Source organism: Glycine soja, chromosome 10 (genome assembly GCF_004193775.1).
Source record: "Glycine soja cultivar W05 chromosome 10, ASM419377v2, whole genome shotgun sequence".
Lineage (NCBI taxonomy): Eukaryota > Viridiplantae > Streptophyta > Magnoliopsida > Fabales > Fabaceae > Glycine > Glycine soja.
In genome coordinates, this window is record NC_041011.1 from 33,859,908 (window position 1) to 33,882,804 (window position 22,897).

Genomic DNA, 22,897 nt, shown 5'->3' on the forward strand with positions numbered 1-22,897 from the left:
CGAGATATATATCGTAGCAAATGTGACACAGGATAGTGGACTGTAGTAGCTCGAGCATATCTTTTGCATCTGGTAGGTTGCACGGTCTTTACTAACAAGAGTATCACACGTGTACATGTGGTATTCTTGGATGCATTTCGTGACCTCAGCCAAACAGGAAGCTACGCATGGGGAGCTACTGCACTCGTTCATATGTATGAGAATTTGAATGATGCGTTAAAGAGAAGCGCTCGACAACTTGCAGGATATATCACACTTTTACAGGTATTTATAATTTATTTGAAATTTAATTTTTAGTTTTGTAGTTTATATTGAGTATTGTTTTGATTTTTTTTTTGTTTTTTAAATATGTGCAGTGTTGGATCTACGAACATTTTCCTACTGTTGCTTCTTCTATTGTTGCTGAAGATTATCATGAAAGGAAATCACGTGCTTGTTGTTGAAAGTCTAGGAAGGTATTACCAGTGTCGACGAATTGTAAGCGGTTGGATAGATTAGCATCTAATGTTGTGTGCTAGATTCCTTATGGTGACCACTGTGCATTCAGAGAATTTGAGCTGATCTCATTATTTTTCAGACATATCAGATGGGTTCCCTCTATTGTCATACACCAACTAGAGAGGGTTGTGCGATAGTTTGGTTATGTGCAGACTATTCCTCTGCACCCTGTTGCTCCATCTTTATCTATAGAGGATATTGATGATAGATGGATTTAGTTTTCTGAATACCTTGCACCGGTGGGTCAAATTTGTATTGCTCCTAGGTAATGTGCAGCATACTACATCGAGTGGTTCCACTTCATATCTCATCCCTTCATGAGTCCGACACAACCTAGGGATCCTCCTAGACATCCACCTGTGGTGCACGATGATACGTTTATTGAACCAAATCCTCCTCAGCAGTCAGTCGTCGCAGCGGCTATGGTAGAACCACCTGCAGCTGCACCTGTTGATGTAGACATGCCTTGACATGCACTGGTATAATATGTTTTGAATTCTCAGTGTTACTTATTTTATGTGTCATGCATTAAGTGTTTACTTTTACCTTGTTGTCAATGTTGTAGGAGGCTTACCAAGCAATAGCAGAAAGGTTGGAACGCTTGATCAACTTGAAGGTAGTCACTAAAGGAACAAAAGTATACACTGTGATTGAGGAGTGCATAAGGATTGCCAAAAGTGTGACTGCGCAAGGAAATGTTTATGTTCGATCGAGACGAAGGTGGCGTATGCCAAATGCAGGAAGATTTTTAGGATTTTTTAGGTTTTATATGAATTATGTATGCAATATGACTGAACAATATTTATTATTTATTGTTATTAGATAAGTTTTTTTTATTTATTTTCGTTTATGTAGTATGTGAATATTAAACTGTGGAAGCAATGCCTTCCAAGATTATTTTGATGATGCTAAAAGAATCAAGTGTCACGCAAGTGCCAAAGAATCAAGAGTCAAGCAAGTTTCAAGAATCAAGATCAAGATTCAAGTAAAGAATCAAGACTCAAGATTCAAGAATCAAGAGAAGACTCAATCAAGATAAGTATTAAAAGAGTTTTTCAAAACATTGAATAGCACAAGAATTTTTCAAAAAGAAAAATCTTTTACCAAAGAGTTTTACTCTCTGTTAATCGATTACCAGAAGGTAATAATCGATTACCAGTAGCCAACATTGTTTTCAAAACTGATTTACAAAGCTGTAATCGATTACCATAATCATGTAATCGATTACCAATGTTTTAAAACGTTAGATTTCAAATTTCAAGAGTCACAACTTGTGATAAAACTTTTTCAAATCATTTCAAACTTGTGTAATCGATTACACAATACTTGTAATCGATTACCAGAGTTTCTAAACGTTTTGATTTTCAAATTTAAACATGAAGAGTCACATCTGTTGATGTGTAATCGATTACACTATGATGGCAATCGATTACTAGTGACTGATTTCAAAAAATAAATTACCAAAAGTCGCAATTCTTAAGGTTACTTATTTCTGAAGATTTTTTCAAAAGTCACAACTTTTTAAGTGACTAGTTTTCATAAAAGTCACAACTTTTAAAAATGACTAGTTTTGAAGAAATTGCCAAGAGTCATAAACTTTTAACTTGAGTCATTAAATGACTATAAATATGTGACCATGGCACGAATTTCAATATATGTAAAACTGATTTTCTTTTATGCATAACAGATTTCCTTCATCTTTCTAAAAGTTTTTGTTCAATACTTTCTCTTTCAAGAAAAGTTCATTGACCAAAAACTTGTGTTATTCTTCTTCTTCATTCCCTTCTTTCTCTTGTCAAAAGATTCAAATGACTAACCTCCTGAGAATTCTTTTGTTTCTTCCCTTCTCCCTCTTGACAAAAGATTTCAAAGGACTAACCGCCTGAGATATCTTTTGTTTCTTACAAAAGATTTCAAAGGACTAACCGTCTGAGATATCTTTTGCTTCTCCTTACAAAGATTCAAGGGACTAATCGCCTAAGAATTCTTTGTCTTAACACATTGGAGCGTACATCCTTTGTGGTACAAGTAGAGCGTACATCTACTTGGGTTGTTATACTGAGAACAAGAGAGGGTACATCTCTTGTGGATCAGTTCAAGTGGAGCGTACATCCACTTGGTTGTTCAAAGAGAACAAGGAAAGGTACATCCCTTGTGGATCTTTGCTTGTAAAGGATTTTACAAGGTTATTGGAAATCTCAAGAATCGGTGGTTGTTGGGGACTGGATGTAGGCACAAGTTATTGCCGAACTAGTATAAATCTTGTGTTTGTCTTCTTTTTCCCTACACTCTTTATCTTTCCAGTGTGTACTTTTTATTTCCGCTTTACTTTTGTCTAAGTTATTGTTTCTGTTCTTTACTTTCTCATAACTTAGTAGTAAAGCCTAATTGAATCTAGTAATATTAAGAAGGATAAATTTTAATTAGTCAAGACACATTAATAATTAATTTACCCCCCCCCCTTCTTAATTATTCTGAGGCCACTTGATCCAACATAAATTAATGACCTAATTATATTATTATGTTAAACCAAAATTAACCCTAATTAGTCAAATATCCATAAACCCGAACTCAATTTAATTAGTCAAATAACCCTAAATAAAAACACTAAAACATAAATAATTATATATTATTTAATGTTTTATTTATTTCTCTAATATGATTATTTTCATAACCGATAATTAAATAAAATAAATAATTATATGAACATCCAATGAAACACGCATTAATGATCATATTACATGACAACCCCATAGGTATGTCACAACTATTGGCTTAACAGTAACTAAATGTTCAATCTTTCCCTAAATCAACAAAGTCTATTTTCATCCTCGTCAAATTGGTATATTGCTACATTCTACTAATATATGGTGTACGTCACTGTTTTGCTTGATAATGACAATGTGTAGACCATAACAAAGCTACTAGCGATAAGGGACAGCGATCTCTTAGAAATACATATTACATAAGGACATACACATTCAAATTATCAGAACACATTTTATTACATAAACCCTACTCAAACAAGATGATCATGCTTTTACCTAAACAAAATGATTTTCATACACATGACTGATACATATAACACGATGTACAAAACAATCTCTTGATGGTTGACTTCTAAGAGGAAAAAATATCATGCTTTGTTGGAGAGAAAGAGAAACAAAGATGACATTATACCTTGATACAATCACATATCCCATGTTGGTTATATTCATCCACTTATCCATGGTAATCTGCATGTAACAGTTTTAATTATATTTTATTTAAAGCAAAATTAATCCATCAAAACGTAACAAAAAAACTGATATACCATGGATAATCCATCAACAAGTAGGGATTGCTTTAATTCCTCAAATCTATCTATGCCACAAAGCAGGTTGATATACTCATCAGACCATTTTGCAAGTTCTTTAAGCAAATGGTTGTGAACCAAAGACAACGAATCTTCACCCATACCTAATAAGGCAGCAATTGCATGATTTTCACAATTACAATCAGTTTTGACATCGACAATGTTTTCAATGGAATCATGAATGCATGGATGAAATTGATCCAACATCGGCATGGTCCTTCTTAGTTTTGCTTGCTCTGATGATGATGCACTACGTTTGGTTGAAGATTTACTATTTTACACAGTAAGACGGATCACTCTTTGTTGATCTTTGATGTTTGGTCATTGGTTTCTTCTGAGTACCTTTTGTTTTGACCTTTTCTGGAGGAGCACACATAGAGTTTAGATCAGGGTAGGCAATTTTCCAAAATTTACTCTTTACAGTAGCTTTGCCACAAACATCAAGCTCTTCAAACCGCTTGGATATGGTTTCCATCTCTTCGGTTATGCTGACTTTGGGCTCAAATAACCCTTGGTATGAAAAACTTAGCTTTTGCCAAAACATATGGATTACGCCGAGAGGTATGCTACCGACAACATATCTAGCTAACTCGCATGCACAAGGAAGACCGTGAGTAGTTCTCATTACACATCCACAACGACAATTGCTAATACCAACATAACTTACATTGTCAAACTCAACAACAATCTGGTTTAACGCATACCTTGATATCATGCCAAGTAGTTTCTTGTATAAGATAACTTTAAAAATATATCCAACCACATGTGTACTTGTCTCTAAAAATGTCTTAATTTGAGTGTGTTGCAGCGTGATTATGTTGTTCATGGCTTCCCAAACACTACATAGGTCTCCAAGGCTATTCTGTAGTAGTATCTTCAAGGCCTAATAAGTGCACTCAACCCTGCATTTGAAATACGCAAACAAGTAAAAAAAACAATTATTTTTCTAAATATATTATTTTATTATTTGTTTGTAAATAGTTATTGTTTATTAGATAAATAAAAAATAGTTTATTTTGAATTATGATTTTAAATAGTTAGTTTATTTGTAATTGTAAATATATAAGTATTAATTTAGTTTTAAAAATAGGTATTATTTGTGTTTTTAATAAAAATAGTTTATTTTGAATTATGTTTTGAAATAGTTATTCATTTTAAATGTAAATATATTAAATTTGTATTTGTTTATAAATAGTTTTTTTTGTATTAAATAAAAAATATATTATTTTATTATTTTTTTGTAAATAGTTATTATTTATTAGATAAATAAAAAAATTATTTTGAATTATGTGTTTAAATAGTTATTTCTTTTAATTCTAAACATATTGATTTTGTTTTTCTTTTAACTCTAAAATAATTTTTTGTATTATAATTGAGTTAAGTATTGTTTGAATTTTGACAAAAAAATTATGTATATGCAAATTTGTAGATTATGGTTAGAACTAGAGGTTTAGGTCGTGCCATAGACAGAGATATAGGAAGAGCCCTAGGGAGAGAGGATAATCGTGATTCAGATGATGTTCCCCAACGACGACGGCCCACAACATCCGTACGTAGGCAACAAGAAGTTGTCGTTGTTGTTAAGGATGCTCCTCACGTGGATGACGCAGTTGAAGAGGTATTCCAACATGTCGAAGAAGCTGTTGATGACGTCGAGGGTTTTTTAGGCGGACCGCGTGACCCATCAGTGTTGACTGCCTATATTGATTATGTTGGAGTCATTGTTTGGAATGGAGAGGTATTTATAGTTTTTAATAAATTATATTTCAATAAGTATTTGTTATTATTGTTAAAATTGTTAAAATTATATGAATTTTTTCAGAAAGTCCTGAATTGAAGTTATCCTCCTATGGAAGGAAGGTTTAGAAATTCGGGAGGCCTGCTGCTAAAATTGAAGGGCTAGTCGCTGGCACAGGATTAAGTCTTTTGATCGCATGTTTATTGGACATTGACGATCGAGGACTTATATCGATTTTTGTCGAGAGGTGACATAAGGAAACAAGCAGTTTTCATCTTTTAGTAGGAGAGGTCACCATCACCCCTCGATGATGTGGCCTCTTTGCTTCATCTTCCCATCATAGGTGCATTCCACAACTCTGACACTCTTCATGTCGACGAAGCGGTGTTGATGTTAGTCAAGTTACTTGAAGTCACTAGAGATGAAACTAGAGCTGAGACAATACAATGTCCTGAGGCATACGCATGCCTATCGTGGCTACGAGAGATTTATCATAGTAAATGTGAGGTCGGACATTGGACTGTAGCAGCTCGAGCTTATTTGCTGCATTTGTTAGGTTGCACTCTTTTTGCTAACAAGAGTGCAACACATGTGCATGTGGTGTTCTTGGACACCTTCCGAGACCTCAATCAGAGTGGAAGCTATGTATGAGAAATTGCCGCTCTAGTGCATATGTACGATAATTTTAATGATGCTTGTAAGAGTGGCGATAGACAACTTGTTGGATATATCACACTATTACAGGTAATTGTTAATGATTGTTATTTAATTGTTTTTTATGTTTTTTAATATGTTCATTTGAAATTTATTTTGTTCTTATCAAATTTGTGTAGTGTTGGATTTATGAGCATTTCCCATCTATTCTTGAGGCTTTTACAAACCCAGACTATGATGAAAGGTCACCACATGCCCGCCGCTAGACATCTATGAAGGCCTCTACGAAGGCATTACCAACATCGACTTATTGGAAACGTCTAGATCGACTGACGACTGATGATGTTAATTTGTTGGATACCTTATAGTGACCACCGTGCAATTCGAGAGTTTGACTTCATTTCATATTTTTTTTGGACATATCTGATGGGGTCCCATTGTCATCATACACCGACCAAAGAGGGTGGTGTGACAATTTGGGTATGTTTAGACCATTCCTCCACACTCTCTGGGATCAAGGTTATCGTTCAAAGATATTGACGACAAATGGATGCATTTCTTTGAGTACCTTGCACCGGTGGACCAAATTTGTGTTGTGTCTGGACAATGTGCACTAGACTACATTCACAGGTTCTACATGATTTCGCATCCATTCATGACACCGACACAGCCCAGGGATCCACCCAGAAATCCACCTATCATGCAAGATGAGACATATGTGGAACCAGATATGCATGGGTTCTCAGTGGCGGCAACAACTATGGAGGAAGCACCTGCACATGCAGTGGTAACATATATATTCATGTTATTTTTAATTTCATTTAATTTAATTATGCAATATGGTAATACCTTATCCGTTGTTGTCAATGTCAATGGAGGCTTGCAAAGCAATTGCAAAAAGGTTAGAGCGGTTGCTCAACCTAAGGATAATGACTGAAGGCATAGAAGCACACGATGTCATGCAAGATTGCCTAAGGATCGCTAGGGGTGTCACTGTAGAGCGCAATGTTTTTGTCAGGTTGCGACGAAGGCGACACACAAATCACGCTTGAAGACATTTACAATTCTTTAAGAAAATTTTTAGACTATGTTTATCATTTTATTGTATTTGACATCATTTTCGTTTTACCAATTTTATTTGAATTTTCTTAATGTTACTATTAAGAAACATAAATTATTTAACCTTAAAGCATAACACTAAACCTTGGTTTTGACGTCACAGTTAACTCTAACAACGCACGTAAGACTAAACCCTAAGTTAAGGAGTATCCCTAAACAGTTAAGTTTAACATAAGGTATAATACATAATTACGTGAATATGCAGCGAAACAATTATATATTAATGTAGTACATTACAATGTCATCGGTATGTGAACATTCATTGTCCGCTTAAATCAACATAGTCTTTTTTGAACATCATCAAATTTTTGTACTGTTGCATTCAACTAATATGTGGAGTTTACCACTGCTTTTCCTGAGGATGACAATTCCTAGACCATAACAAAGCTAGAGGTAGTTGTTCGGGTGGTCGACAAATGTACTGATTCGCAAAAGTAGTATATAAAATGGTATGACCGAGTATCGTATCCACAGGAAATTTGTTTCACCTAGACTATGTATATTTAGTATGTAAACACTTTTAAAGCTTGAAATAAAATAAATATTGAGTGTGAATTGAGTTCTACACTATTAAACTATTTGAACAAAAACAAAACATTCAAAGCTATGAAATGTGACAACTATCAAGTTAAAAGCGTTAGGGAGTTTCCTACTGAATTTTCTCTTGTTGTATAAAAGGTTTTTCTCTATTTAATGCTATCCTAGTGTTCTTACACTGAGAAAATACTCAGACCATGATTCCTTACATGAATGAGCCTAACTCTCTTAGCTTTCGTTCTTGATTCCTCAAAAAACTCGCTCTAACAGAGTTGCATTAAGCGCACAATGTAAAATAGACTAGATCACTACACTCCATTCCTAGACATACAGATTTCTAGCTTGCTCTACCAAGTTCTAAGGTTTTAAAGCATTTTCCAATACTAAAAAGCCTAACTACACATACAAATGGGTGATCAAGCCACAAACATGTAAAATAAGCATAGATAGAAGCAAAGAACGCAGAAAAATAACATTAAATAGATAGTAAGAGTATTACATCAAGAGTTTCAGTAGTTACTCCCCAACAAAGAGGCTTTAGCCTTCCATTACAAGCCAAGCATCAAAATACAAGAAAGAAACTATTTTTAGTGAAAGAAAATGGAAAAAGATGATGGAGAATGTCTTCTTCAGCCTCTCAATCCTAAATCTCTCAGTTTTTCTCGAAGGTAGGCTCTCCTTGTTGCTCTAGACCCGTCTCTTCTTTTTTTTTTTTTTAGTTCCCACCAACTTCAGTGTTTTAAAGGCTCTTGGACTTTTTCAGCTCCCGAAGGCTCGCTCAGCGAGCATGTCTCAAGTAAGTGAAAATCCGCTAAGCGAGCTTGGGTGCACTAAGTGCGAGAAGAGACAACATCCTCGCTGGGCGCACAGATCTCTGAATTATCCTCTTCTAGGGTTTTCCATCCGCTAAGCGAGCTGGATGCCTCGCTAAGCGGATGCATCTCGCTTAGCCAATCTACCTCATTAAGCGAGTCATCAGCAACTTTTACCTTCTCTTTTTTAGCCTGTAAACTGAGTTGGATTCAACATTAGGTTACAAAAATGGAGTTTCTACTCTATAAAATCACACAATAAAGAAAATATGTACAATTTCTACATAAAGAACCATAAATTGGAGGTACATTGCTATTTTTCTTGTAAATTTTCAATACCAAACTAACTTATGAATAACAACTAACAATAGTAGGACACATCGGTCTTTTAAATAAACTCTTGCACATGCACAAACAATTTCAAGTTATGATAACACAATTAATTTCATTAATTAAAAAATATGAACACGATGAATGTACTTGAACAAAATGATTGTCAAATACGTGACAAATACATATTAGGCGATGCACAGAAGAATCTATTAGTGGTTGACTTCTACGCGGAAAAAAGGTCATGCTTTGTTGCAAAGACAACAACACAAGGATAACATTATACCTTGATGCAATGACATATTCCATGTTGATTAAATCCATCCACTTATCCATAGTAACCTGCATGAACTAGCTATATGAATTACATGTATGTAAACTAAGTTTTTTTTTTAAAAAAAGAAAACATAAATTACATACCGTGGATAATCCATCAACAAGTAGGTACCTTTTTAATTCCTCAAATCTGCCTATGCCACCAAAAAGGTTGATGTACTCATCAAACCATTTGGCAAGTTCTTTAAGCAAATGGTTGTGCACCAACGACCATGAATCTTCACCCATACCTAATAACGCAGCAACTGCACGATATCCACAGTTACCGTCAACTTTCACATCAACAATGTTTTCAATGGAATCATGAATGCATGGATGAAATTTATCCAACATTGGCAAGGTCTTTCTTTGAATTGGTGATGATGCACTACGTTTGACTAAAAAATTATTATTTTACACAGAAGGTAAAGCATCAACATACTCCCAATAAGACAGATCATGTTTTGTTGATCTTTGGTGTTTGGTCATCGGTTTCTTCTGTGCACCTTTGGTGTTGGCCTTTTCTGGAGGACACATAGAGTTTACATCAAGGTAGACAATTTCCCGAAGTTTACTCTTCAGAGTTACTTTGCCACAAACATCAAGCTCTTGAAATCGCTTGGATATGGTTTACATCTCTTCGGTTATGGTCACTTGCGGCTCAGATAACCCTTGGTCTGAAAAACTTAGCCTCTGCCAAAAAATATGGATTGTCTTAAGTGGGATGCTACCAAGAGCATACTTCAATAGCTCACATGCAGATGGAAGACCGTGGGTAGTTCTTATCACACATCCACAATGAGAAGGGTTTTTTTCCAGCATAATGTGCACGGCCATACTCAGCAGCAATCTGATTTAAAGCATACCTTGATACCATGCCAAGTAGCCTCTTGTATAAGGTAACTTTAAAAACATGTACAACCACATGTGTATTTGTCTCAAAGGATGCCTTAACTTCAGTGTGTTGCAGCGTTATCATGTTGTTCATGGCATCCCAAATAACAATGAGCAGATTCAACCCTACATTTCAAATACACAAAAAACAATTAAAATCCATGAATTCATCAACCCTAATAAAAAATGAACATTTTCATACCTGTTTGTTGTTGTGTTTCCTAAGTGCATCACCTTATTCGTCCAAGCTTTAATAAATTTTTCCTTGTGGGGAACTATCCATATTTCATTAACATAGTCAACAAACATTGACCATGGTGAACAAGAAATATCAAACTTCTTAAGACAATCATCGAACTGATGCTCGAAACGACAATCAACCAAACTCCCCTAAGCATCCATGACATACTCTTATGCATTTTTTTTTACCAATTAGGGATTTACATTTTTGCCTTGACATTCTTGTCAATGTGAAACCTACACAACAAGTTAGAACAATCAGGTAATACAATTTTCACTGCATTCATCAATGTTAGGTCTCTGCTAGTCACAATAACTCTAGGGAAGACATCACATCTTAGAAAAAGTCCTTGAAATCGTTCTAGATCCCAGACCACATTATTTAGACATTCTCCCTCCAAATATGCAAAACCAACAGAGAATGTCATCCCCGTTGGTGTCACACCAACAAAGTCAAGTAACGGGAGTCTGTACCAGTTTGTTTTGTAGGTACTATCTATCAAAAACACCAAATTACATGCATTGCATAACTTCATTGCATCAGGATGACACCAGAAGATATCACGTACAACATCTTCATCCTTTAATCTATGCCAATTAATATACTGATCCCGTTCAAGATGCTTCATCAGATGTTGCATTTCAGTATCACTGCCTCTTATGGAATATGCACTTCTTGTATTTTATATTTGTTTAATTGTTGTACAACTATTGGCATTGTGCTCCTTTACCATGTGTTTGGATGGGGGATTTAAAGATTTCTAAGAAATTCAAATACACAGCATTTTGATTGTTTTGGCATTGTGCTCCTTTACCATGTGTTTGGATGGAGGATTTAAAGATTTCTAAGAAATTCAAATACACAGCATTTTGATTGTCTAGATTTAAATTCCTTTCATTTTGTAAATATTTTGTTTGGATGAGGCAATTCAATTTCTTGTATTTTAATTTTCTTGTTTGGATAAAGCAATTCAATTTCAATGAAATTCAAATTTCCATTTTTAAATATTTATTTAAAAATTAAATTTTTTATATTGAATGAAAATAAACATGAGTCATTTTTTAAATAGTTAAATATTAAAAATAAATTTAATGTTATACAATATATAATAATAATTTTTTTTAATATTTAATAATTAAATGATCTAAATAATTTTGAATCTTATACAATATTCTTGTAGTAATAGACAAAAAAACTTGGATTAAAGAGTACTACAAAATTAAAAGATGAATGATATGTAATTCGTTATTCTTGTTAAAAAAAATTAATTACCTAGTCTTGCAATAATTTTAAAAAACATATTAAAATTAAATAATTATGTAATTTAAGGACAATTATCTCATACAAAATTCAAATGATATTAATTTCATTGTTCGTAAGGGAAAAAATTCAAATTTCTAATAACACACCAACACATAAACATGAATCAACACAAGCATTACAAGGTCCATATTAATCAAGTTCCAAACAAAGATCTTAAACAAGAATTACAAGGTCCAAATTAAGATCAACTAACTGAGTACATAACAATCCTAATAACTAAAAGAAATTAAAAAACAATGTTCTTCATTCCATAATCTTCATTCATCATCAAGTGTAAAGGTCAAGGAGCCTGAATAATTAACATCTAATATTGTCATTTAGGGAAGAAGAAACAAGATAATATAAGTCACAACAAGAAAGACAAATAACTATAGTGAAAATATGACTTCAACTATGCATAAAAAAGGTTACTCACCAAGATTCATTCTCCAAGATGTGTTAAAACATAATCTGTCTTTTGGTGGATTGGAAGAGCTTTCACAATAGTTAACTGCTTTGGATCGTCAACTAACCATTTAATAGATTTGGCCCATTGTATCAAGTCTTTCCCATTCGTTGCAATTTTCTTCTAGGATGTCATCAAGAGGTTAATCTAGATGTTAATAGTATTGCTTCTCCATACATATCATCTAGCTACTACCAACCCAAAAAGGGTTTTTTCTTAAGTTATACATTATTCTCTACCACACACTTAAAATTCTTAGCAAATAAATTGAGAATTAAGATAACACCCCCACCAGGCACAAACACTACAAGCTAGACTAAAGTTTCGTTCCATGAATGAAGCTATCTCGAAGTCATGGAAAAAAGTTCATCTCTTAGAAGCAAAACAAACGGAGGGAGGCTTTCATGTTGGGGCGTCTCAAGTTGAAGCTTCCATGGGCGAAGAGAACAAATTCTTATAAACCCATTGGTGGTTTTAACTATGACCATTTAAGCTATGCTCAAAACTTTGACGAGGGATGGGTAGAGGATGATGAAGAATCTTTACATCGCGGGTTCTCTGCTAGATATGCAACACCTTCCTCACATAAATTGTTCAAGCAATGATAAGGTTCAACATTTAAGGTCAGCTAATATATGTACAAACAAACAAAAAACCATTCGTACGTATATTTCTTGGCTCATTTTACTTTACCTTCTAGTGATATTGATTGCATAAAATATAAATTATCACTTATGTTTGATGCAACAAATAAGTAGTACAAAGGGCAATAGTTAATCTGCACAGCGCCTATTTATAGTCAGTTTGTACACTAATAGAGAAATTAATATCTTAAAGCTCTTGTTAACTTAGTATTGGAAATATTTATATACTTACAATTTAGTGAAACAATTTCTAACTTTGATGCTCGATAATGATGATTGACTACTAAACTTGACTCTAGGACATTCCCCTGTTCCAACAGAATCTAATGAGGTAATCTTTCAATTATCCAAAACAACTAAATAAAAAATAAATCACAAATTAACAGCTGAGAATGAATTTTCTGAATAGATTGAGGGAGTTATTTAGCTGATCTAGTATTTATATACAATTTGACAATGATTATAAGGAGATTAAGGATGATCCTAGTTCCTTAGACAGTATACTCTAGTATAAGAATAGCTATGTACATGAATTTGAAAAATAATTGCTAGTTGCTACAGATTCCAATAGGCATTTAACTACTTTATTTTTTGTGAACAATAGGCATTTAACTACTAATTCCAATAGTTTTATTTTGAACATGTCCCCTCATGGAAGAGCCCTTTGGGCTTGAAGCAAGGAAAAATGTACAGGCCCTCCATACAATGTACTGAAATTCAAGTTTTGTTTAAGATGAATGGAGGTGAATAGAATCAAACATTACAATGCAAGAGCATATCAATCAAAATCAAAATAGCGAACGATACATCGTAATTGGAACTCTAACCACACAATTGAAACCCTTCAATTAATCCAAAAAATTTACAAACCAAAACCCTATCCCAGAAAAACATATTGTGAAAAGAAAGTTGTCATTGAAGAATAAACACAAAGTGAAGAAACCAAAGTTCTCATTGAAGAATAAACACAAGCACCTAGAGTGCAAGGTCTGTTCCTAACAAATTTGCAAAAATGCCCACAGTACAAATTAAAGAAATCAAAAAATGAGCAACGAAATCAAACAATGAGTACCCAGAGTACAAAACCAATGAAATCAAACAACTAAATAAAAAATAAATCACAAATTAACGAAAAAAAATGAATACACTTGACACAACAAGAGTGTGGATCGAAATCGCAAAGGAAACTTAGTTGCGTCTGCAGTGTGAGAGAGTGGCTGAGAGGATAAGAGCGTGAGAGAGTGACTGAGAGCGTGAGACAGTGGCTGAGAGGGGAAGAGCGTGAGAGAGTGACTGAGAGGGGAAGAGAGAGTGACTGAGAGGGGAAAAGCGAAAGAGAGCGTTTGCTGCGTGAGTGAGTGGCTGACAGTGGAAGAGAGGGATGGGGAATTTTAATTCCTGTGGTTTTTGTGAGAATTTAAAATTATTCTAATTTAGTCTATTAAAATGCTTTAGAAAATGATGACATTTTAATTACTTCTAAAATACTTTATCCAAATAGATTAAAATATAAGAAGCATTTTAATAGCTCAGTTAAAATACTTTACTCACTTTAATTGCTCCATCCAAACACAATGTTAAAGTTAGTAGAATGTTTCTTGGTTTCACCATTGACTTTGTCATATCAACAATAATTGTCTTCTCGTCCTTAGTCAATTGACTAGCGTATGGGTGCCCAACTAATGACTTGGCTAATTCAAGATTGTGACTCCACACATTAACTTCACCATCCAACCTTGGCCTCCAACCGTTGGTTTCCCACAAAGCTTTAAGGGACACCCACATTTCCTACTGTCAGTATCTCTTCTAACAAAATCTTTCTTCCTAGACCTATACTGACCACTCCTTTCACAACCAATTAACACAAATGAAGTTCTTTCTCTAATACCAGTGTTTGTGTCTGACCTCATAATCATCGCAACAAATCCAATTTCATAAACGACTGATCGAGCCTACTGCAAAACATCATCTTGGGTAGCTAACACCTACAATACAAGCCACACAAGTTTAGTCTTCAAAGGGACATTCATTTTTTGATTTAGTAACAATAAATCACATTATTACCTGAGAAGTATTAAACACATCAGAACAATCAACATGTTTTTCTTCATTCACACCATCTTCATCTTCATTTTCATCATTCATATCAACTTCTTCAGACATTATACTGTCATACATCCATTGATCTTCGTCCATCTTAACAAGACATTCAAAATTTTCAGCATCACAAACAAACAACCCCTAACCGCACCATACATATACTATCACACAAAACCCTACGTAATTTTTTACTGCCTACCATTTTATAAACATTAAAATTAATAACCCTATATATTAAAAACCTATAACATCAACTTTTTATACTTACAATTCATAACCATATAATACATAAAAAAATTATAACTGCAGCATATGTAGTCAAATAAATTATTTGATTCAACTTAATTCTAATTCTTAAAATTATTACTACATAGAACAATCAATTTTAGACCACAAACTCAAATAAATTATCCATAAATTACAACTATAAATTATCTTACAAGTCATACCATTTTAAAAATATAAAAAGTAATTACAAATTAATTATCAATCTACATTTTTTAAAACATTTAAAACAATAATATGAATTATATTTCAAATAAACATATAATTTTTATTTAATATTTATTTTTATTTAAAAAAATAAAAAATTAATATAAACCACACGGATTAAGTAATCCATAAGCTTTAATATAACTTACGGATTACATAATCCGTATAAAACATACGGATTATGTAATCTGTAAGTTATATTAAAGCTTACGGATTACTTAATCTGTATGTTATGCAAACACAAAAAATTTACGGTGTACCTCCAATGTATCTCCGTTAACAACCGAACCAACCATCACAACAATCACCACCGACCAACCTCTGTAACACTTTCACCTCGATCAAAGCATCACCTCTCTCAACAATGAAAAATCAACACGAAAGGGAGAAAACGAAAAACAAAGCATAGCGTAACTGAAAAAAACTTCAAAATCAACTTAAAAAGGAAGAAGAAATCATAAGGGCATTTTATGTTTGTAATATGTTAAATTGGATTATGATATAAATATGTTTTTAATATGTTTATTTGACATTTCAAACATGTTGATGTCATGTTTGTAGTGTTGGATATATGAGCACTTTCCCAGTGTTCATGAGAGCATGATTGATGAAGGGTATGATAAGACGTCATCACGTGCCTACCGCTGGCTTACTACGAAGGCTTATTCAAAGGGATTCGCGACATCGACGTACTAGACACGTATAGATGCACTGACGATCCCTGACGTATGTTGGATGCCTTATGGTGACCACCGAGTAGTTAGGGCGTTTGACCTCATTTCATGCTTTCAAGGTGAGCTTAGATGGGGTCCCATTGTGGTCACACATCGACCGGAGAGGGTGGTGCGACAATTTGGCTACGTTCAGACCATTCCTCCACCGCCTATTGGTCCCACCTTGTCATTTGAGGATATGGACGACAGGTGGATGCATTACTTAGACCATCTAGCAGCTGTAGGACAGATTTGTGTTGAGCATGACCAATGTGCAACAGATTACATGGATTGGTTCTTCGGGATATCTCATCCATTCATCACACCCACACAGGCAGTTGATCCGCCCAAACATCCACCTATCCCACAACATGAGACATAGGTGGAGCCAGATATCCCGAAGGTCCCAATGGCACCAGAAGCTGGACCTTCAGAGGCAGCTGATCTGCCTAGACATACAGTGGTAAGATGAGTTGCTTTAATGTTTTATTAAATGTTAGTTATTTTAAATACTGTAATAAATGTGTTTTTTTGAATGTCATAGGATGCTTGCAAAGCGATCGTAGAATGGTTGGAGTGTGTGCTCAACCTAAGGATGGTCACTGTAGGCACAAAGTTACATGACATCATGGAAGACTGCCTAAGGATTGCTAGGGGTGTCACCTCAGATGGAAATTTTTATGTTAGGGCACGACGAAGACGGCACACGAATCAGTGATAGATGATGTTTATATGTTGTATTTGACAACATTTTTGTTTTTCCTAACATTTTGTATTTGTTACATTATTTTTCTTATAACTTTTATTGTATGTTTATTCTAGTTGTGTGTGTGTCATACATTAATTTGGTTATAGCTTTTATTTTATGTTTTTCGTAACATTTTCTATTAGCCCAAATTGTTGCATTCACATGAGCGAGAATAACCTATTTAGTTGAAAAACTCGTGTTTGATTCTCATTGTGCACTTCGTACATAATTTTTCTGTGAGTTATGACAAAAAATAATAATTGTGAAATGGATCACTTGCAACTTTAATATTTGATCATGAATGTGCAAAATACTAAAAAAATAAATGTAAATATAATAAACTATATGATTTGTTAAATAAAGAAAGATAAAGAGAAATGAAAAAAATAACAATTAATTATTTTAAAAGAGTGTTGAGTCTATCAGAGTTGAATCTAGCTTTGTCTCCTACAACATGATATATTAAGATTTCAATTTGCTATTGAGAGAGATATTTATAGTGTTCGATCGTAGGTTGAATAGATTGTCTCAAGAAGAAATTGGCAAACTAGAATGGTATGTACCATATATTAGTATGCGACACCTCTATTTTGGATATACTACTTCAGAAATAGTGGACTATTGAGCATGTCTTTCTCCATGCAATTTTTGCGTTACGTGTTTCTGTTGGCAGTTAGGGCAGATCAGTGTTGATTTTCATTCTTATTTTTAGGGATACGTCTACATAGGGTATACCTTATATATTGGGGAAAAAGTTTATGGATAGGAAAATTTAATTAATTACCTATGTCATGGAACGACATCTGAAATTTGTGGTATGTACCATACATTAGTATGCGACACCTCTATTTTTTTTAAAATAAATTGTAAAATGAAGGTTATTTATCTACATTAATTCATGTTAGGGGATCAAAAGTGGTTTTAAATTTAAAATAATTCATTTTAAATGCAGTAAAAAATGATTTTAAATTTTAGAGACATACTAATCCACATTGACGTACTTGCAAACATTACATTAACTTAGTTTCATGGGTAAAGCAAATAGTGAACAACTTAGTTGAAAAACTAATGAACAACTACTCAAATTCAAACATTACATTAACATCCAGAAGCAAATAAAATTTGCATGAAAACTACAATTAACTAATATTAATTTTGCATTTAATCATGTGGCGAGCGATACACGTCGTCTTCTATTTTCATTACCTGTTTACTAAAAACAACTAAAATTTCTATTGGCCCAAATTGTTTCCAATAGTTAGACAGTACTAAGACCTTTAGTACGACATCGTTAGTTTTCAACTCAATAATTTCAAATTTGATAACTTTGTTTGAATACTCATAATGACCTGGTTGTCGAAAAAACAATCGCCTTACCGTTTGTGATTCATGAATACCACCAAGGGGAATCCCTTGAGGTGCAACTTGCTTGATCAAATCCTTCATTTCATCAATGGTACATCCAGAAGGAATGTCAAATTTTTTTGGATTTTTTCCTATGAACGAGTAACCGACAAAGTTGTTTTGGCGTGGCATGTTCCACCTCCCGTTGTAATATAGAAGGGCATCATGAGTAGGGGTCATAGTGGCTTGAAGTAAGTTTAATATACCATCTGGTGTTCTACCAATGGTGCATAATAACTCAATCGGACCAACACACGAAAATTGATGATTACACATTAACATTGTGTTAACATCATCATCATTTTTCAATTGCATACATTGAAAGCGAAATTGGTTACCTGTATCTGTGAATGACTGCCGGTAGTAAATTTCATCCAGATATTGTTTGTCGGTTAGCTGAAGGGTATTGTGTATTCTAGTTTTTAGCGTTGCAAAATCACAAGCGTTAGGTACTCAAATGGGTATTGGAGTGGAAGTTTGAAAGTAAACACCACTATCATTGTGAATAATCGATCCATTTGAAAAAATAAAACCCAATGTCGAGTTCACAATCTTCTGACTGCTAGTTTCTCCCAAAAATACCCTACTTTGTTCTAAAAATTGGGTTGGGAGAGAATGTGTGATTTTTTAGAGTGTTGGCGTGTCTCATATATATAGATGGTTTTCAGTAACATTGCTTCACTTTTTTTTAAAGAATAGAGACGCGTGCAGATGCTTTGTGTTTGTCTTTCAAACTAAACCAATGTGGTGTCAAGCTTTATCTTGCATTAGAATGTGTTGTCAAGTCTAACAATGTCGTGTCACGCTTTATCTTAATATGCATGCATTTGATAATGTGTTGTCAATTCTAACCACGATGTATCATACATGTGTGATCAAAAGTCATATTTAACTAAATACCAATCAATAACTTAAACGAATGAAACAAGACACCAATATTGAGGCAGAGGCATATGCCTCAAATTTTTATTATGCATAGTTCATCTAAACTACATAGTAGATGCCTCAAATCTTTATTACCTTCAAATCTAATTCAAAAAAATCACAAAAATCATTAACATTCAACCTTCATACGAACCATGAACTATATTATTAACAAATCACATAAATCATTATCAATGTCAAGCAATTGTACAATATTCGGCCCTCCACAACAAATTTAATCACATAATTAATAAAATTAGATAAACACATGTCAAAGTCCATAACAACCATGCATGTTCAGTCTTCATTTAGGTCGACATAGTCTCTTTTGAACATCATGAAGCTTCTGTACTGCTGCATTCTACTAATATATGGAGTTGGCCACTGCTTTGCTTAAGGATGAGAATTCCTAGACCATAACAATGCTAGAGGCGGTAAAGGACAACGATCTTTCAAATAAACATGTTGTACGTGAACAAACATTATTAACTCAAATGAACACAAATGATTGCTTAAATTTAAAAATAAGACTAATTATCTTCAATGTACTTGAACAAAATGATTTCCAAACACGTGACCAACACATATAATGCGGTGCACAAAAGAATCTGTTGGTGGTTGACTTCTAAGAGGAAAAAATGTCATGCTTTGTTGTTGGGACAACGGTACAAGGATTACATTATACCTTGATGTAATGACATATCTCATCTCCGTTATATTCATCCACTTATCCATACTAACCTGAATCAAACAAATATACACATCAAAGTTATTTAAAGTTAGTTCTTAAAAAAGAAAACCTAAACAACATACCTTGGAAAACCCATCAACAAGTAGGAACCGCCTTAATTCGTCAAATTTGTCTATGCCACCAAAGAGGTTGATATAGTCATCCGACCATTTGCCAAGTTCTTTAACTAATTGGTTGCGCACCAACGACCAAGAATCTTCACCCATACCTAATAAAGCGGCAATGGACTGATATCCACAGTTACCGTCCGCTTTCACATCTACAATGTTGTCAATGAAACCTTGTATAAATGGCTTAAATTGATCCAACATCGGGATGATCATTGTTGGCTTCGGCGGGTCAAAAGATGATGCACTACGCTTCACTGAAGAGTTGCTTTTTTGAACAAAATGAAAAACATCAACATACTCCTAGTAAGACGGATCACACTTTATTAATCTTTGGTTTCTGTTCATCGGTTTCTTCGGTGCACCTTTAGTATTGACCTTTGACGGAGGAGGACACCTAGAGTTTTGATCAGGGTATGCAATTTCTCGAAGTTTACTCTTGAGAGTAACTTTACCACAAACATCAAGTTCCTCAAATCTTGTAGATATGGTCTCGATCTCTTCCTTGATGGTGACTTCGACCTCACATAACCCTTAGTCTGAAAAACTAAGTCTTGTCCAAAACATATGGATTAAATCTAAAGGGATGCTGCCAACAACATACCTAGATAGCTCACATGCACAAGGAAGATCGTGTGTGGTTCTCATGACACAACCACAAGAAGAAGGATTATTGCCAGCATAATGCACACGCTCAAACTCAGTAGCAATCTCATTTAAAGTGTACCTTGAAACCATTCCAAGAAGCTTCTTGTATAAGGTTTTTTTAAATACATGTCCAACCACATGTGTACTTATTTCAAAGGATGCTTTAATTTGAGTGTGCTGCAGTGTGATCATGTTGTTCATGGCATCCCAAACACTACACAGGTCTCCAAGGCTATTATCTAATAAACATATACAATAATTAAATTCCATGAATTCATAAACCTTACTAGAAAAACTTGAACATTTTAATGCATGTTTGTTGTTGTGTTGCCTAAGTGCATCACCTTGTTCATCTAGGCTGTAACAAATTTTTCCTTGTATGGGATTATCCATGTTTCCTTAACATAGTCAACGAACATTGGCCAAGGTGAACAAGCCATTTCAAACATCTGAAGGCACTCATGGAACTGCTATTCAGAAGGACAATCAACCAGACTACCCCAGGCATCCATGACATACTCCCAAGCATTTTTTTTTATCAATTCGGGATTTGCATTTGGCCTTGACATTCCTTTCAATATGAAACCTGCACAACAAGTTTGTACACTCGGGGAACATAGTTTTCACTGCATTCATCAATGTCAGGTCTTTGCCAGTCACAATAACTACAGGGAGGCTATCATTTACCCTTTAGATATGCAAATCTAGCAGAGAATGTCATCCCCGTTGGTGTCACCCCAACAAAGTGAATTAGTGGGAGTATATACCTGTTAGTTTTGTAGGTACTGTCTATAAAAAACACCAAATGACATGCATTGCATAACTTCACTGCATGAGGGTGACACCAAAAAAGATTACGTACCACGACTTCATCCTTTAATCTATGCCAATGAATATATTGATCCCGTTCAAGAAGCTTCATTAGATGTTGCATTTCAATATCACTTCCTTTAATGGAAGAACTATATGAACTTCTTGCATTGTATATTTGTTTGATTGTTGTACAACTATTGGCATTGTGCTCCTTCAATGTTAGCAGGATGTTTCTTGGTTTCACCATTGACTTTGTCATATCAACAATAATTGTCTTCTCATCCTTAGTCAATCGCCCAGCGTATGGATGACCAACTAATGACTTTGCCAATTCATGATTATGAATCCCACAGATCAACTTTACCATCCAACCTTGCCCTCCAATCACTGGTTTCCCACGAAGCTTGAATGAACAACCACATTTCCTACTCCCAGTGTCTCTTCTAACAAATTCCTTCTTCCTACACTTATAACGACCACTCCTTTCACAACCAATTAACACAAATGAACTTCTTCCTCTACTACCAGTATGTGTGTCAGACCTCATAATGACTGCAACAAATCCGTTTTTATGAGGTGATCGAGCCCACTGTAAAACATCATCTCGAGTACCAAAGACCTACAACACAACCCAGACAATTTATGTTTTCTACAACACATACATTCAATCAAATGACTCAAAATAATGAACATTATTACTTGAGAAGTATTAAAAGCATCCAAACAATCAACATGTGGTTCATTCACACCACATTCTTGTTCATTTTCATAATCCATATCGACTTCTTGAGACATTATATTGTCATACATCCATTGATCTTCGTCCATCTTAACAACAAATCAAAAATTGATACATCATACACAAGTCTACATAATCTTTTAGTGCACACCATATTAGCAAAACTAAAATTCATAGTCATATATATCAATAAACAAAAACCATATATTAGTCCCTTCTAATACTTTTTATTTAGTCCTTAACATCAAAATTTGATAAATATCATCAAAATATATTAACTACATACATATTACCAACTAATACAAATAAATTCAAAATTTAGAACTAAATAATTTACTTATACTAAATACAAATTTTGCACCTACATAATTTAATTTTTTACTTATACTATATTTAAAAAAAATTGTAATAACTAAATAATTCATAATTTAAAAAAAAATTACACGATAGGGACTAAAAAAAACTATAACAAACTTTAGGGAACAACTAATTTAACTTATTAATACTTCAAATAAATACAAATTTTGCACCTAAATAATTTCATTTTTTACTT

The 22,897-nt window shown here is 34.0% G+C and overlaps 2 protein-coding genes across 2 annotated transcripts; both read left to right on the forward strand.

Moving 5' to 3' along the window:
- Positions 1-5,285: 5,285 nt before the first annotated feature.
- On the forward strand, positions 5,286-16,193 carry LOC114371659. Its single transcript, XM_028329028.1, has 5 exons — positions 5,286-5,591; positions 6,294-6,335; positions 6,425-6,489; positions 6,876-7,032; positions 16,059-16,193. Exons 1-5 carry the CDS (start codon positions 5,286-5,288, stop codon positions 16,191-16,193), a joined length of 705 nt encoding a protein of 234 aa, XP_028184829.1.
- Positions 16,194-16,232: 39 nt separating this feature from the next.
- Positions 16,233-16,592, forward strand: LOC114371660. Its single transcript, XM_028329029.1, has one exon. It carries the CDS (start codon positions 16,233-16,235, stop codon positions 16,590-16,592), a length of 360 nt encoding a protein of 119 aa, XP_028184830.1.
- The last annotated feature ends 6,305 nt before the right edge of the window (positions 16,593-22,897 follow it).

What these genes read in the sequence shown, in the direction of transcription:
- LOC114371659 (XM_028329028.1), top strand. Translation starts at nt 5,286, where the DNA reads ATGGTTAGAACTAGAGGTTTAGGTCGTGCCATAGACAGAGATATAGGA. An exon ending in GATATATCACACTATTACAG is followed by an intron (nt 6,336 to 6,424) that starts GTAATTGTTAAT and finishes AAATTTGTGTAG; the next exon opens with TGTTGGATTTATGAGCATTT. An exon ending in AACCCAGACTATGATGAAAG is followed by an intron (nt 6,490 to 6,875) that starts GTCACCACATGC and finishes CTACATTCACAG; the next exon opens with GTTCTACATGATTTCGCATC.
- LOC114371660 (XM_028329029.1), top strand. Translation starts at nt 16,233, where the DNA reads ATGCCTTATGGTGACCACCGAGTAGTTAGGGCGTTTGACCTCATTTCA.